Here is a 15,778-nt window from a genome sequence, read left to right on the forward strand (position 1 = left end):
TGTGACGTGGAATCATGGCGATGAGGAGGAGGATGATCTAGGGTCTCGTTTGTGTGTTGTTGGTCTTTGCTATATTGTTTATGTTGGGAACCTTGGATAGATATATGCTAGGTTGTTGGATAGAATGCTTAGGATTGGTATTGTATTGATGTTGTAATGGTTCTGTAGGGTTGGTAGGTTTCCGCTGTGTGTATTGGTTGTTATTGGTTTAAAGAGGAGTTGTGATTTAGGTTGGTCTAGTTAAGTAGTATGGGCTGCTTAATTATGTATTGTATTTAATGTTATTATTAAAAAAAAAAAAAAAAGGTCGGGTTATTTCAAGAGTGATCCTCCGGTTCTATTTGAAGTGTATATATGTCTCTCACAATGTTTGTGGTAGATAAACACAAACATATATAGCTCTCCTTCTCTCCCTCTCTCAAACATAATTTACCTATATTTCACTACCGCAAAATATACAAGTTGTGATTATCCATCTTAAGTCTTAACCATTAATTAGATATAGGTCTCACATAGCCAATTGAAATCAAGATTCAAGAACTTCACAATAACATAGGAAGGAACAAGCATATTTTGCCATGACATCTGCACATAGATATATGTGTGGCGACTTCGGAAGGAGAAAGTGGGTTGAAATCTTCTTTCTTATCGTCCAAAACTCTCCTTTTAGTATATTTGAAGTCGAAGCCACTGATCACTCATTCACTTGGATCGGATCACCAGTACCCTGGATCAACACTTAGAATCGCTCATCATTAAATTCCAAATGGTCAAGACAGACCATCCCCAGCTAGAGCCGCTGCATGGGCCTTCAGTATTGACCATATATAACTTTGAAAAAGCTTTTTAACTATAGTTCCATACCATCTCATGCATCTCTCCTTTTTCATGTTTTATAATCCAGCCATAGCTCTCCTTCTTTTTACTTATTTTCTATGTTTTCTTTTTGTAAAAGTAAACATCAAAGACATCTCGTTTAACTGTTTCTCTGCCGACACAATTTCAAAATATAAGATTAATTTTCGTTGTTAATTTAATTTACATTTTATTGGATCATCTATTTTTTATGAAACTTATACACGTATAAGAAAAACCTTTTAACAAAAAAAATATTACGTACACAAAATAAAAGAAGAAGATACTTTACCTATAGTTAGCTAGCTACTTAGCTTACAAAATGTGTATATATGCATTAATTTGTTTATATATAAGCTGGAAAAAAAACGAATTTTGAGTACAAATATACGGCAAATAAATACTTTATTATGGACATAAGCTTTTTTGAAAGAAAAATCCGACAAGGAAATCTCGAGTTTGCTTCATAACAAGAACATAGCATATAATTAGTAGGACCAGTCTCTTCCTCTCAAGACGAAATACTTTTTATAGGCTAAGACTAGCTGAGTCCCCCTATGTCCACTACGACAACGACCTCTCCCAATTCTCTTTTTTTTTCCCCCACCAAATTAAAAGAAAATGTTGTCGAGCAAAAACGTAGTAGCGGCTTGGAACACCACCAACACTACAACGCAAACGCAAACGCAAACGCCACACAGACCGTCACTGTTACACCCCACTTTTTATTGGGGTTACAACTGCCAAGTGCTCTTCTCAGGGTGGCCTGGTTCTGACCGTGGGATGTATGCACTCGCACTTATCTTCGTGTTTTTTTTGGCGTTCTTTGCTGAGTGGCTAACTCGGTGCTCTGACGCAGACTCCATCAAACCGGGTGCTGATAAGCTTGCTAAAGTTGCTTTCCGCACGGCTATGTTTGCCGTTAAGTCCGGCTTTAGCTACCTTGTGATTCTGGCTGTTGTTTCGTTCAATGGTGGCGTTTTCCTAGCCGCGATTTTTGGGCATGCTCTTGGTTTCGCCGTTTTCCGTGGACGGGCTTTTCGGAATGTGGGTCGAGTCGACGGGTAGGAATCGTGAATATCAGTATCTGCATGGTTTAACACCGAACTAAACGAGAATGGAACTTGTTTGGTTTATGGTGTGATTTGTCATTTGTGTGTGTTCATTGACATGTAAAAAAAAAAAGAGAGAGAGAGTTGTTTTGTGATTCGTATCGTACGTTACATTTGGTGAGTGAAGTAAGTGGCGATCTGTTACTATGGTTTTCATTTTATTTGTTTGTGATTGTGAGAGAATAACTTTGCCAATTGTACAAATACTAAATTCTTCTGTGGAATACATCTACAACTACAACAGTTATATTATATATAATGTTTTTGGAAATTAACAAAATAATATTTCCTCTGTTTCTTAAAGATGGAATGTTTTGGAGGTTTTTTTTTAATGCATAGAAGTGTAAGCTGCAGCAAAATTACAGTTAAAAGTTACATTATATAGTTCTAAATAATATTTTTGTAATTCAATAACGTGCAAGTACAAAAGAGACACAAAACACAACACTTTTTAATTACCGAGATCTAGTTAATGTTTACGTTTTAAATTTTTCACTACTTCAAAGAATATTTTCAACACTCATCACAAAGAGTGTAAATTTTACCGCGGATTAGTATTTGTTTACCTTTTAAAAAGTTGAAGTTGCTCATTTTAGTGTTTTTGGTCAAACCATATGTTAACTAAGAGACCAACTCCATAATTGGTAACTCAATGGAAGAAAAAAGTTTACAAATGAAATCTTAAGAAAATAACAATTCAGATGACCTACCTCATTTTTAAAAAACCTCAAAAACGTAACATACTTTATTTCAAAAAATATTAAGGACCATAAGATGATCACTTTAAAAAATATTTGAAAAAGTAACTCATTAAAAAAATTCAGAGAGGAACATACAACCACAAGTATCAACATATAATTTGAATTTTTGAAACTTTTTTAGAATTGTTGGTATCTAAATATCTAATCACTAACTCAGTAATTTTTGAATTAAAAATTGCATTAGTTGAGCAATGGTCACTAAATCTTGATATAATGAATGTCTTAAAACAACTTCTATATTTGAATATATTTAATCTTAAATATCATGTCTTGTTGCCAAATTCATTATGCATGCTTGAGATTTGAATTTTTGTATTTTTAACTAAACAAATCCTCTCAGATTCTCCATAATCTCTAAAAGGCATGATAACTAAACAAATCCTCTCAAATCCTCCAAAATCTCAAATTCACTATGCATACTTGAGATTTGAATTTTTGTATTTTTAACTAAACAAATCCTCTCAAATCCTCCAGAATCTCTAAAAGTCATTATAATCCAAATCCACAACCTGTTTTGAATAACCGTTGATTTTAAAGTAAATTTTTAAATCATCAATTCAATAACAGTGGATTTTAATAGATTTTTTAAAATTCATAATTGAATAACATAGGATTTGTAAATTTTATACAAATCACTTAAACTATCAATTTGAATACACCCCCCTAAGATCCACTTCTATCAAATAAGCAGAGATCCACTTCCGAACACTCACATAAAACCTAACTAATGACCTATGATCAAAGCTCAGAACACACACATTCTAAGTTCATCGGAATTCAAACTGAGAAGAATCCAAATCGATCAACTAGAAAATTACTCCTGGAAACAGTGAAGAGAAAGGATACCTTGTATGGAAATTAGCACGAATCTTTTAGCTAGCTCTCTTCTTCTTTTTCCTTATTCTCCTTCTCCGAGCTTGCGGTGATGTTGTTAGTCTCTCTAAAAAGGGGGACATACTAGACGTAAACACTCCCTTTGGTTGTGGGAAATTTTGAATCAGGAGAACCTTGTTTACCAAAAAAATAAATAAATTAAAATCAATCATTAACTAAATGAATGATGTATCAATGAAACTATGAGAAGATTTTATTAATAATTTTTTTTTAAATGGTATTTCTGGAAAGTGCAATTGAAAAGATGTATTTTTGAAATTTTCTCTAAAAATACATATATAACAAACAAATTTTTTAAATGTCAATAATACACTTTATTTATTCAACTTATCAACCACTCCAACTTCCTAAAATCTATCAACCACTCCAACTTATTCATTTGGCGTTAAGATAAATATACTAATGTTTCAAAGTAAACTCATATGCTCTAAGATTGAATCCTAAAGCATAGACTACATTTTTAGGATGATAATACGCTATTTCCATATACATATCAACAATTTTTTTAAATGAGACATGGATTTCAAATTTTGTTCAAAGAAATACAAAAACAGAAAATGAATACATTTTTGTTTATTCAAATAAATATTTTTATCTTCTCATCGCCTTATTTGTTCAGTCTCTCCTAGAATTTGAGATCATTATTAATTAAATTATTTTTTTTGTGTCACTTCTAACCATTGTTGATTCTAAATTTTTTTTAAAAATAAAGTGAAAAATGAATAAGAAGATAACATAGATTTTGGTTTAGTATCCACCATACATTCCTAATAAACAATTAAAAACACTATTTAACATGGTTTTTCTCTATAGTAGGTAATGTGCATCCTACTATATTAATTGGGAAGTACAAATATAAAACTAACTTTAAAATGTGTAAAAAATTACATTCAATTGCCATTAGAAAAGTTTAATTAAGATTAATTAATTAAAGATACAACACGTTACTGATAAAAATAAAAAAAATCTAGAAAAGTAAAGAAGATCTACTCAAATCAAAACTAATTTGTACTTGACAAAAAAAAAAATTAACAGGTAAGATTTTTTTAAAAATACAGATAATTATTAGTTAACAAAAAAAATTATTTCTCTCTCTAATAAATTATGGACGAAAATTACTAAATATTTTTTAAAAAAACTTATAAACCAATCAGAATTTCAAAACTAAGATTTTATATCCAAGTAGAGAAGTAGACAATAAAATTATTTATTTATAATAACTAGATTTCAAAGATTTTATTAAGACTTTAAATTATTATTCTCCTATCATCTTTTATTTTTTTTACAAATTGTTTGGAACTTTCATATAATACTTATGGTTAATAAATATGCAAAAAAAATTCTGCATATATTGTGATTTGAATTTTCAAAAACGAAGATATATAACTCAATCTATGAAAAAAATGTTTGTCTCAATTTTCACATTGACGGGTTGGTAAAACTAAATTTACATAGTTGATAATTAATAAATTTTATTTGCTCATAATTATAATATTAAAATTACTACTTCATATTTCATAAAATATTGATGCAAATAAAACAAACAAACAATAAAAAACTGCAATGTACATTTAAAAAAAATATTATAATATTCTAAAATAATTAGTATTCAAATAACATATATAGATTTACAGATCAATTAAAAATAAATAATAATAAAAAATTAAAAATAAATATAACAATAATTTAATTATTAGATTATATTTTTTTTTTTAAAATGTTAACCCGTGCTTAAAGCACGGAATATCTTATAGTTATTATACATTAATTAACAATTTTAAAATTTATTTTAGACAGACAAAAAACTGTACAAAATATTCTCAAAATGATGTCGCAATGTCTACGTAATTTCTCCCTTTCCATCTTAAGTCAGTAAAAAAAAAAAGGAATTTTATTACCGAGAAACCATGGTATTTCTACGTAATTTCTCCCTTTCCATGGTATTTCTACGTAACCAATACTAGTAAATTGAAAATAGTCTCTGAGTTGCCCGGGAAAGTCAGCCCAACTCCAAGGCGAAAATTGTAAAATTAAGCCCAACCCAAGCCCAAAATTGTAAAATTAACAATTTTATTTTACAGATACATTTAAAAAAAAAAAAATTTAAAAGGAACAGATAAAATAGCTCTCTGTCTCTCTCGTCCGTGGGATACCAATGGCGACGATGATCGGATTTAACCTCTCCGGCTTCAAATCAACATCGTTCTTCTCCTCGCGGGACCTCGATTCTCTCAACTCAAAGCTATCTTCACTCTCTCTCAAACCCTCACCGCAGCCACGAAAATCGACGGTTATCCGTATGGGCGGCGGTCCAAGAACATTCCCAGGCGGCGTATCGAAATGGCAATGGAAAAGGATGCAAGCGAAGAAACAGAAACAGCTACTCAAAGCGAGGCTATGCCGAGAACGCCAGATCTACGAAATGAGGAAACGAGCCGAGCTTAAAGCGGCGGTTGCTGAGCTCGAACGACCTTGGGAACCTGTTCAGAAACCTCCGAATCTGTTCTCCGTTTGCGCCGACGAGCAAGTTAAGGTGCTCGCGGATCGGTTTCAGAAACCTGGAGGATTCGATCTGTGGACTGATCGAGATGGTCCTCAGTTGTTTGAGAGTGGTGGTGTTGATGATTTGCCTTCCGCTAGGTTTTTTCCTAAAGGCGTTGTTCATAGTGTGAAGCCTTATGGTAGATTATCAAACTCCGATTCTGATGGTGAAGAAGAGATTGAGCCTAAAGATGGGAAGATACGTGGTCGTAGGGTGAGGAAGAAGGTTGGAATCAATGGGATTGAGAGAGGTGAAGGAGGTAAGAAGAGGATTGAGAATCGTGTTCATGGTGGGAGTTTGAGAAATGGAAGGTCTCAGGTATATGAAATGACTTTGCAGAACGATGGGAGATACCAAGTTGGATCTTAGATTATATGATCAATGATGATGATGTCTCTCAACATAAACGTTGTATGTAAAACCTGTATGTGCTTATGCTTAATCATCTCACAGATGTATGTCTCTGTTCAAGTATTAGTTTTAAGAGATGGATCAATGATTGAGATTATAGGCATTGCCAAATGTGTATAGATATGAGTGTGCAAGTGTAAGTTTCTTGAATCTGTCTATAGGATAGTATCAGTTTACAGGATGTGGTTTTCACTCTCAAGAAGACTGTTAGGTGGTGATAGGGAATGATGTAATTTTTATAATTCATGTGGTGTAGTAATCATTTTACTGGCTATACATGAGTTCAAAGGATGATGGAACATGATGCAGGTAATTTTTTTAGTGTTTCTATAAGCTTCTGTTCTAGTGTACCATATCAATGATTGAGATTATAGGCATTGCCCATATATATATGTATAGATAGTTATGACTTATGAATGTGTGTTTCTTGAATCTGTCTATTGGATAGTATCAGTTTACAGGATGTGGTTTTCACTCTCAAGGAGACTGTTAGGTGGTGATAGGGAATGATGTAAATTTTCCAATTCGTGTGAGTTACATTTTAGTTTGTGTAGTTATCATTTCAAATGGCTTACACATGAGTTCAAAGGATGATGGAACATGATGCAGGACAATTTTTTAGTGTTTCTATTAGTAAGCTTCTGTTCTAGTGTTTACATCAGTGAATTGTCTCTCTTGTTCCTCTTTATAACTTGCTTTCACATGGTAAGGAAATTGTGAATATATTGTATATTTTGGTTAGAGATATCTCTTTTACGATTCTCATTGCGAAATGGAGGAAAATGTTCTAAGAGAGCAAAAACAAACAGGACTTGTGATGTAAAGTGATAACTCAAGTCGATATGTCTCTTCAATTGGCGTCTTCAAACTTTGTGAAAATTCTATCGTAATCCCTAATATCCTGCAGAAATTAAAAGTAGCATACAAAGAAAGAAGCGTATAAGAAAAGAACTGTGTTTATGAGTTATAAAGAAGAAAGAAGCATTGATTCAAGTCACTAACCTGATTCTTGAGAGAAGGTTTGTGAGGTTTCGCAAAATGAACCATCTTGATAGTTGTTCTATCTTTGAAAGCCGCAAAAGCCGCTTGTTTGACCAGAGACTCAAGATCAGCTCCACTATAATTCTCACAATGCTCCGCTATAGCGTTCAAATCAACGCCGCTTGGATCAATTGGAAAATGCCTCGCCAGAGATTTCAGGATCGAATAACGTTGGATCGGGTTTGGGAGTGGTATATAGAATTTTTTTCCAAACCTGCCTGCCCTTAGAAGAGCGGGGTCTATCCTTTCAGGCCTAATTCACCAAAAGAAAAAATAAACCGAGTTGAATAACATGTCATAGTAAATTAAACAAGCTAAGTACTCCACCCGTAACTCAGAGCAGAAAAAACTAACCTGTTTGTAGCTGCAATAACAATTACACCATCTCGTTTTTTTCCGCCACTCAATTCAATAACTGTCAAAATTAGCAAATCATTAGTTAGCAGCATTAAGACAAGTTTCAGTACATTGTTGGAGAATGAGATTTAAAACTAATCACCCACCTGAGTCAAAGGTCGTTCAACAACCCAAGCACCTTGCTCTCCACGTTTTCTTGTTAAAGCATCCACCTACAGAGAGTCAGAGAGCTTAAAAGAACATATATCACTGCTCGGGAACTTGTTTTATTTTCTAGAGAGCGTCCTAACTTCTTGCAACAATATTTCTTAAAGACAGATGATCCACTCCAACTTCTTCAACACACATGTACGTTTTCATTTTCAAGCTGTATGAGAAAGAAACATCTCACAAGCCAAAAACCGACTCATCTCATAAGGCAAAAGCCTTGGATCTTGTCTTCTCAAAGGTAGAACAATCAATATGAACCTCTTGCTACTAAGTTTTTGAATTTTATTTATTTTGAATTTAGTTCTCAATTCCGTTTCTGTTATAAATATTTGCTTTCAACAAAAAAAGTGTTTGGCTTTCAATGTTCCATACTCTACTAGTTTATAATCCATTTTTGTAACACTGACCTCATCAAAGAAGATTATGCATGGTGCGCATGTCCTAGCACTACTGAATAACTCCCTAATAGCCTTTTCGGTCTCTCCAACATACTTGCTCAGAAGCTCTGGACCCTATACATCAATAATATGAAAAAAGCTAAAAAATCAGAAAAGATCAAAAATTTGAAAGTGTTGTCAGCCTTCATACGCAAAACAGAAACTAACGAAAGGCAACCTGGACGTGGATATAGTCGACTCCTGCCTCGTTAGCAACGTTTGAATCCCTGAAAAGAAAATGCAATGCCTAAAATGAGATGAACCACGTACACCTTAATAAGGCACAACATAGAATGCAAATATGCGTGTATTTTTCTCAATTGTCAAAGCTTGTCTCAAACCAAATTCTTTGTTTACTAAATTTATTATTACCTTGCATTTTTCCGGGAATTTTAATGGTAAAATAACATGGTCATAAAACTCCTCTCTTAGATGATCAAGGCCACCAACATCATCCCACGTTACATCAGGCCTAGTAGAGAATCCTTCTCTAGCTAAACTAGGTTGAACTTCTTTCAGCGCTTCCTGTTACACAAATGAAAACCTTAATTATGAAATTACGTACACAGATATTACCGGTTAAAAAAGTTGAGTAGAAAGACTTAGTACTCTCATGCATTTGGGTACTTGAGTTGAAAGAGAAAACTTATAACTGGTCACCTCGAAATCTGAGGTGGTGTAGAAGAGATTTTTTCTCTCTTCCTCTGACAATGTTTGCCTCATCAAGGAATCAAGATCGGTACAATGTTCTGATTTTCTTGAATATATAACTCTCTTGGCCATGACCTTGCCAGCCGCCATGACCAAAACCTCAAAATCAGCACCAACGAATCCGGAAGTCAGACGAGCAATCCTTGCACAGTCCAAATTGCCATCCAGTACTGGAAGGCCACGGATAGCCAAAGAAAATATCTCTTCCCTAGCCTTCTCATCTGGCACACCAAGGCAGATCTCTTTGTCAAATCGCAAAGATCTCCTCAACGCCGGATCAAGAGCGTCAGGCTTGTTGGTAGCTCCAATTACAAGCACATGTCCTCCAGGCTTACAACTCAAGTTCCTATCTTTTTGCTTCAAGAGCATATACTTCTCCTCCATGCAACTCAGTAACTGCGTCACGATACGTGTGTCCATACCCTTCTGCTGATTCTCCCTCTTTGATGCAATTGCGTCAATCTCATCGATAAAGATAATAGAGGGTGCTGTTCTATAGGCTTTAGAAAAGAGTTCCCTGATATTCTCTTCTGATCCACCTAGAAGAAGTAAAATGCCAATTTATTATTACCAAACCAATCTTGAGAAAACAAAGAAAGATATAATTAAGAGGTCATCATACCTGAAACACCAGAAACCAATTCAGAAGCAGAACGCATATAAAAGGGTACACCAGTTTCATTGGCGATGGCATTAGCCAGTGTGGTCTTTCCACAACCAGATGGACCATAAAGTAATAAACCAGAAATTGGTTTCATACAAAGAGCTTGCGTTAAGTCAGGACACAAAAGTGGGAGTTTCACATCAAACATGAGCTCATCCAAAACACCTTTCAACCCACCCAAGTCCTTAAAGGTCGGTCCTTTTATTACCTCCACATCACAACCTTTACTTCCGTCTTCACTAGACATAGCTTGCATCTTCATTGTAACTGGCGTTTTGGATTTATTAGAGTAAGAAACACGTAAACCATCATTGGTGATATCAAACTGCATGTTATCGTCTGATGTCAATACATTTCCAGATGAGGAAGCAGAAGAATGTGGTGATGATTCTGATATACATAAACCCGAGTTCCTCTGTTCGGAATCATCTCGCCTCTGTTTCTTCCTATTACCCTCACTTTCATCGTCTTCTTCTTCTTCACTCAAGGAGTTTATGATTTGTTTGACTTTGATCATGAGGATCTGACGTCTCAACCGGACGCATTCACGGTTCTTGGAACGAAGGTCATCTACAATCTCCTCCACAGTTAATCCCTTATTCCTTGATTCTATAACAAGTTTCGTAAATCCCCTAATAGGAACGCTCCCGCTGCTACTGCCTCTTTTCCCCATCTCAAATGTTTTTCAGACTGGTGTTTCTGGGAAACAGGGGAAGGAGTGTTCTAAATACAAAAATGGGGGAGGTGTAGCAGCTGAAACCCTAACTCAACTTGAAGTGGCGCAGACAATTTTTTTTTTTTAATTTTTGTCTTCCGTGGAAGTCACGAGATTGATAGGAAAAACGAAACCCTAATTACTCACTTGGGCCTTCGATATCATAATGGGCTTATAGTTCAATAACTTTTGGATGTGTCTTGTATGTGTAGTGGTGTTTCAATTGATAGAAACTTTATTTAGTCTGTTATTCTTGATCAGCACTAATTGGTGATCACTTGAATACTTAAATGTATATTGGATGTCAATAAGATTATCTTTGATAATGGCATGATCTACACAAATTAGCTTTTTATTGCCACTTCTTCGTGTGGTACGTTATCCGCGATATCAATCATTGGCATACATGTCAATATAAAGTATTGTTGATACTATTCCTTCAGGTACTCTGATTCACTATATGTATATCTAATCCAATGGGAATGGCTCCACTTGTAAGACCATCGTGTCTGCTCTGAATTGGTTTAGCCATTTTATCGGCGTTCAATCAATTGTCATCTTCAGCTCTTGATTGTAACGTCCTCTGACTCATCAACCATTGCATGGTGCTTCATTTTATTTACAGCCATATGAGTTGGAATGTGTCTCCCATGACCCACTTCTACTGACTACTATTTTAGCAGTGCATATATAACAATGGGAGACTGTACATATTACAACTTTTTTATGGGGAGCAAAGCACGTGAAATGTATAGAAGGATGTGGCTTAGTGGAGGTTATAGCAATTTCCATCAAATTTCAAATCGTTTAAAAGTATTTTGTTTATCTTGTTGCCATGCACAACCATGTGAAAGTAGTCATTCTAGCTTCCGTTGCTTTTCACTTCTCAGAGTCTCAAAAAAGAAAACATAAAAAGAAAGAGAGAAAATAGTAGGACTTTTTGGCAAGAAATCAACAAGGCGTATGTGTTGTTCAAGTTGTCCATTGAAGCGTCTACTACGAGGATATGAGCTTATGCCTTATGATATCAAAACTTCCCTTACGAATGGAAACTCTAAGCCAATTTTAGTAGTTTTTTCTTTTCTTTCAAAAGTAACTTCACCGAAGTGGAGGTCCTACTTCCGGGCAAAACATGTTTTTCATTTTTCTGTTAAGGTGGTGAAAAGAAAAGACCATTCATTGGAAAATGAGGTTTTTATGTGGCAACACTCAAAATAGTTTTTCTTTAAAGTTCCCCCCACCATTTGCAATATAGTCATACTTGCTAAGCTGCGCCAAGTCTTATTACAAAATCATCTCTTACTTTTCTTTTCAGTACTGTTTGTTTTCGTTGGTACTGTTTGTAGAAAATTCACTCAATAGTGGTTACCACTATATATATATATGGGGAAAAGGTTTATCCACTTTCCTAGCCAAGCCATAATGTCACATTTGATACAAGAATACAAGATAGTATGTCGACTCTTAAATGCTTATCGGAGCGTATACAATCTTCAAGATAAGTTTGGATTTTGTTAGTAATTGCAAATCCACTAAACCTTGACTATGATCACAAACTAATGATTCATTGGTGTCATGATCACCTTAAAACATTTTCCTCGACAAAAATCCATTTAAATCACTGTACTGTGAGCATTAAAACTAGTACATATAACTTTTAGCGCGTTTGCATTTTTCTAATTATATGAGTAATAATAACCCGTAGCTGTAATTCTTTGTTCTTCATGAGTGGTTGTGGTAATAGTAATGTATCAAAGTATAATGATCAACTATAAGAGACATAAATTAAGCTCAATATCTCTTGGCATGACATTGTGAAAATTTGTGCGGCTTAATGTTATATATTTGTGGTTGTTGAATATGTTATGAGTATGGTTAGAAGGTGTAGGATCTAGGTACTGAAGTATTGTAAATGGTAAAATACCAAAGAGAGGTGAGATCTATTTTGAAACGAAGAAGGTCAGTAGAGACTAGACTAGAGTCAGTGAAGTGAAGCATGGAAGCATTGGATTTATTGAGCTATGTTATGCATCTCAGATCCTAATGGAGTAGGGTAGTCAGGATTAAGGGTTGTAATATTGCCTTGGCAAGAAGATAATTGTGACAAGATGCAGAATATTGAGAGATTTGATTCCCAATAAGGAAAGTAAATTGAGCGGGTAGTTTTTACTTGACTTCATATTCTTCATTTTGTTCTGTCAGAAAAAGGATAACATTTTTTGTGAATTTATAATCTTTGTATTTATATACCGTACGTACGTAGTTAAGGGAATATATCTTTCTTGTTTTTGCCTGGAAAGGTGAAAGGAATATAAAAACGATCCTGTAAAAGGACAAGTTGAGGATGGAAAAAAAAAAGGACAAGTTGAGGATGTGATCTTCAACTTGCAGTTTCATTCTCGGTTTCGGATTTTTGACAATAAGAAGTTTAACATATATGTTTTTCATTGACCAAGTTGTAGGAAAAGCAAACGAATTGAGAGCTATGTTCTGTCTTGACATCTCTCTGATACTTCTCTTTCGTACTTAGCTCTTGCAAGTGCAACTTTATGTGACCTTAGCTTTTAGATTATTTACTTATATTTTCATCTATGCGGATACGGTCCTCAACGAGAATGTGAAGCAAAATAAAAGATATATAATTAGAAAATAAAGCAATGTGAAAGAGTGAGCACATGATATGGAGAACACTGTATAAGATGATGAGTCAACACAGCGAGCTTAAGCTTATATAAAGAGGACCAGGTTTGCTTCTTCTCTAACAGATCACTTCACACACACACTTCTTAAGAATCAACTCCCTCGTGTAGTGTGTTTTGTCCATTAAAGTTTTGAAATATATGGAGCATAAGAAGATTGGTGCAGAACTTCAAGATTCGTACGATGATCAACAGAAATGGGTTCTTGATTCTTCTCTCGATAGCAGAGGACGTGTTCCTCTTCGAGCTCGAACTGGCGCTTGGAGGGCTGCACTCTTCATCATCGGTATAGAACTTTAGTTTGATTGTATATACTGAAAATTTTATACCATAGAACTGAAACTATGCTATAATAGCCCAAAATAGAAATCTTTGTGAAAGTCTTTTCTGTTTTCATCTACTCTGCGCAGTAATCGAATTCAGCGAGAGACTTAGTTACTTTGGACTAGCTACGAACTTGGTTGTCTACCTAACAACAATTCTCCACCAAGATCTCAAGACGGCTATAAGAAATGTGAACTACTGGTCAGGTGTCACTACTTTAATGCCTCTTCTTGGAGGCTTTGTAGCCGACGCTTATCTCGGCCGTTACGTTACTGTCTTGGTTGCAACCACCATTTATCTTATGGTAATATATGTTCTTGATTCTTGATTACCCTAATCCACTTTATTTATAAATTCCATAAACAACGTTAAACTGTGTCTTGATGTGTTAAACAGGGTTTGCTTCTCTTAACAATGTCCTGGTACATACCGGGCTTGAAACCTTGTCACCAAGAAATGTGTGTTGAACCTAGGGAAGCACACAAAATAGCCTTCTTCATTGCCATGTACTTGATATCCATAGGGACTGGAGGTCATAAGCCTTCCCTTGAGAGCTTTGGTGCTGACCAATTCGACGATGATCATGTCAAAGAAAGAAAGATGAAGATGTCTTTCTTTAACTGGTGGAACGTGAGTCTATGTGCTGGTATCCTAACGGCTGTGACTTCTGTTGTCTATATCGAAGACCGGGTTGGTTGGGGTGTTGCTGGCATCATACTAACTGTAGTCATGGCTATATCACTTCTCATCTTCCTCGCTGGTAAACCATTCTATCGTCACCGGACACCTTTGGGGAGTCCTTTGACCCCAATGTTGCAGGTCTTTGTTGCCGCTATAGCCAAAAGAAATCTACCTTATCCATCTGATCCTTCTCTTCTTCATGAAGTTTCCAAAGCAGAGTTTACTAGTGGTCGGCTTCTCTGTCACACTGAGCATCTTAAGTGAGTAGCAGCAAACTCAAACAATGTCCCATTTGATTTCTTGAGCATCCTAAACTGATTCTGACGAGTGGTCCCTTGCAGATTTCTTGACAAGGCAGCAATAATCGAAGACAAGAATCCTTTAGCCCTAGAGAAACAGAGTCCATGGAGACTTGTAACGTTGACAAAAGTAGAAGAAACAAAGCTAATCATCAACGTGATTCCCATATGGCTCTCCACGCTGGCCTTTGGCATCTGCGCGACACAAACTTCGACCTTCTTCATCAAACAAGCAGTGACCATGGACAGACACATAGCTGGCTTCACACTTCCTCCAGCTTCAATGTTCTCACTCACCGCACTCACACTGATCATATCAATCACCATCTACGAGAAACTCCTCATTCCCTTGCTAAGACGCATCACACGGAACCAAAGAGGCATCAACATCCTCCAAAGAATCGGGACCGGTATGCTTTTCTCCCTCATCACCATGATCATTGCAGCTCTAGTTGAGAAACAACGATTAGACCGTACCAATAACAACCACAAACCAACCATGAGTGTGATATGGCTAGCTCCACAGTTCATAATCATTGGCATTGCAGACTCCTTCACACTCGTTGGACTCCAAGAGTACTTCTACGACCAAGTCCCTGATTCAATGAGAAGCTTAGGTATAGCGTTTTACCTAAGTGTCATAGGCGCGGCTAGCTTCCTTAACAATCTCCTCATCACAGCCGTTGATACCCTCGCGGAAGATTTCTCCGGGAAGAGTTGGTTCGGTAAGGACCTTAACAGCAGCCGGTTAGACCGGTTCTACTGGTTTCTCGCCGGTTTAACCGCCGCCAATATATGCGTCTTTATGGTTGTAGCAAAGAGATGCCCTTACAAAAGTGTACAGCCTAGCCAAGACTCTACTGATTCGTCCGTGTCAGCCGCCTAAATAAACAAAGACATGCACTATGTCACTAAAAGTTTTCTAAAGTTAAAAGATTTATACTTTGATATTTTATTTTGTTTCACATTGTTTGGTTTGTATAATCTTTTTAATATCCTAAATTATTACCAATCAAATCCAAAATATATTTTCAATGTCATAACAAAGTAACAATAGTAATTTAA

The 15,778-nt window shown here is 35.5% G+C and overlaps 3 protein-coding genes and 1 pseudogene across 3 annotated transcripts; 3 read left to right on the forward strand and 1 right to left on the reverse strand.

Moving 5' to 3' along the window:
• Window positions 1,316–2,219, forward strand: LOC104785698 (copper transporter 4-like). The gene has a single exon (XM_010510958.2). The coding sequence runs from the start codon at window positions 1,477–1,479 to the stop codon at window positions 1,921–1,923; it is 447 nt and encodes a 148-aa protein (XP_010509260.1). The 5' UTR covers window positions 1,316–1,476; the 3' UTR covers window positions 1,924–2,219.
• On the forward strand, window positions 5,730–6,725 carry LOC104785699. Its single transcript, XM_010510959.1, has one exon. It carries the CDS (start codon window positions 5,778–5,780, stop codon window positions 6,531–6,533), a length of 756 nt encoding a protein of 251 aa, XP_010509261.1. The 5' UTR covers window positions 5,730–5,777; the 3' UTR covers window positions 6,534–6,725.
• On the reverse strand, window positions 7,426–10,875 carry LOC104788928 (annotated as a pseudogene).
• On the forward strand, window positions 13,351–15,744 carry LOC104785700 (protein NRT1/ PTR FAMILY 5.6). Its single transcript, XM_010510960.2, has 4 exons — window positions 13,351–13,695; window positions 13,820–14,037; window positions 14,130–14,674; window positions 14,756–15,744. The coding sequence occupies exons 1-4, from the start codon at window positions 13,551–13,553 to the stop codon at window positions 15,597–15,599; spliced, it is 1,752 nt and encodes a 583-aa protein (XP_010509262.1). The 5' UTR covers window positions 13,351–13,550; the 3' UTR covers window positions 15,600–15,744.

This window comes from Camelina sativa, chromosome 5 (assembly GCF_000633955.1).
Source record: "Camelina sativa cultivar DH55 chromosome 5, Cs, whole genome shotgun sequence".
In the NCBI taxonomy this organism is placed as follows: domain Eukaryota; kingdom Viridiplantae; phylum Streptophyta; class Magnoliopsida; order Brassicales; family Brassicaceae; genus Camelina; species Camelina sativa.

Coding starts and splice junctions, on each gene's coding strand:
- LOC104785700 (XM_010510960.2), top strand. CDS start 13,551: ATGGAGCATAAGAAGATTGGTGCAGAACTTCAAGATTCGTACGATGAT. Junction 14,038..14,129: donor CAACCACCATTTATCTTATG/GTAATATATGTT, acceptor TGTGTTAAACAG/GGTTTGCTTCTCTTAACAAT. Junction 14,675..14,755: donor TGTCACACTGAGCATCTTAA/GTGAGTAGCAGC, acceptor GGTCCCTTGCAG/ATTTCTTGACAAGGCAGCAA.
- LOC104785699 (XM_010510959.1), top strand. CDS start 5,778: ATGGCGACGATGATCGGATTTAACCTCTCCGGCTTCAAATCAACATCG.
- LOC104785698 (XM_010510958.2), top strand. CDS start 1,477: ATGTTGTCGAGCAAAAACGTAGTAGCGGCTTGGAACACCACCAACACT.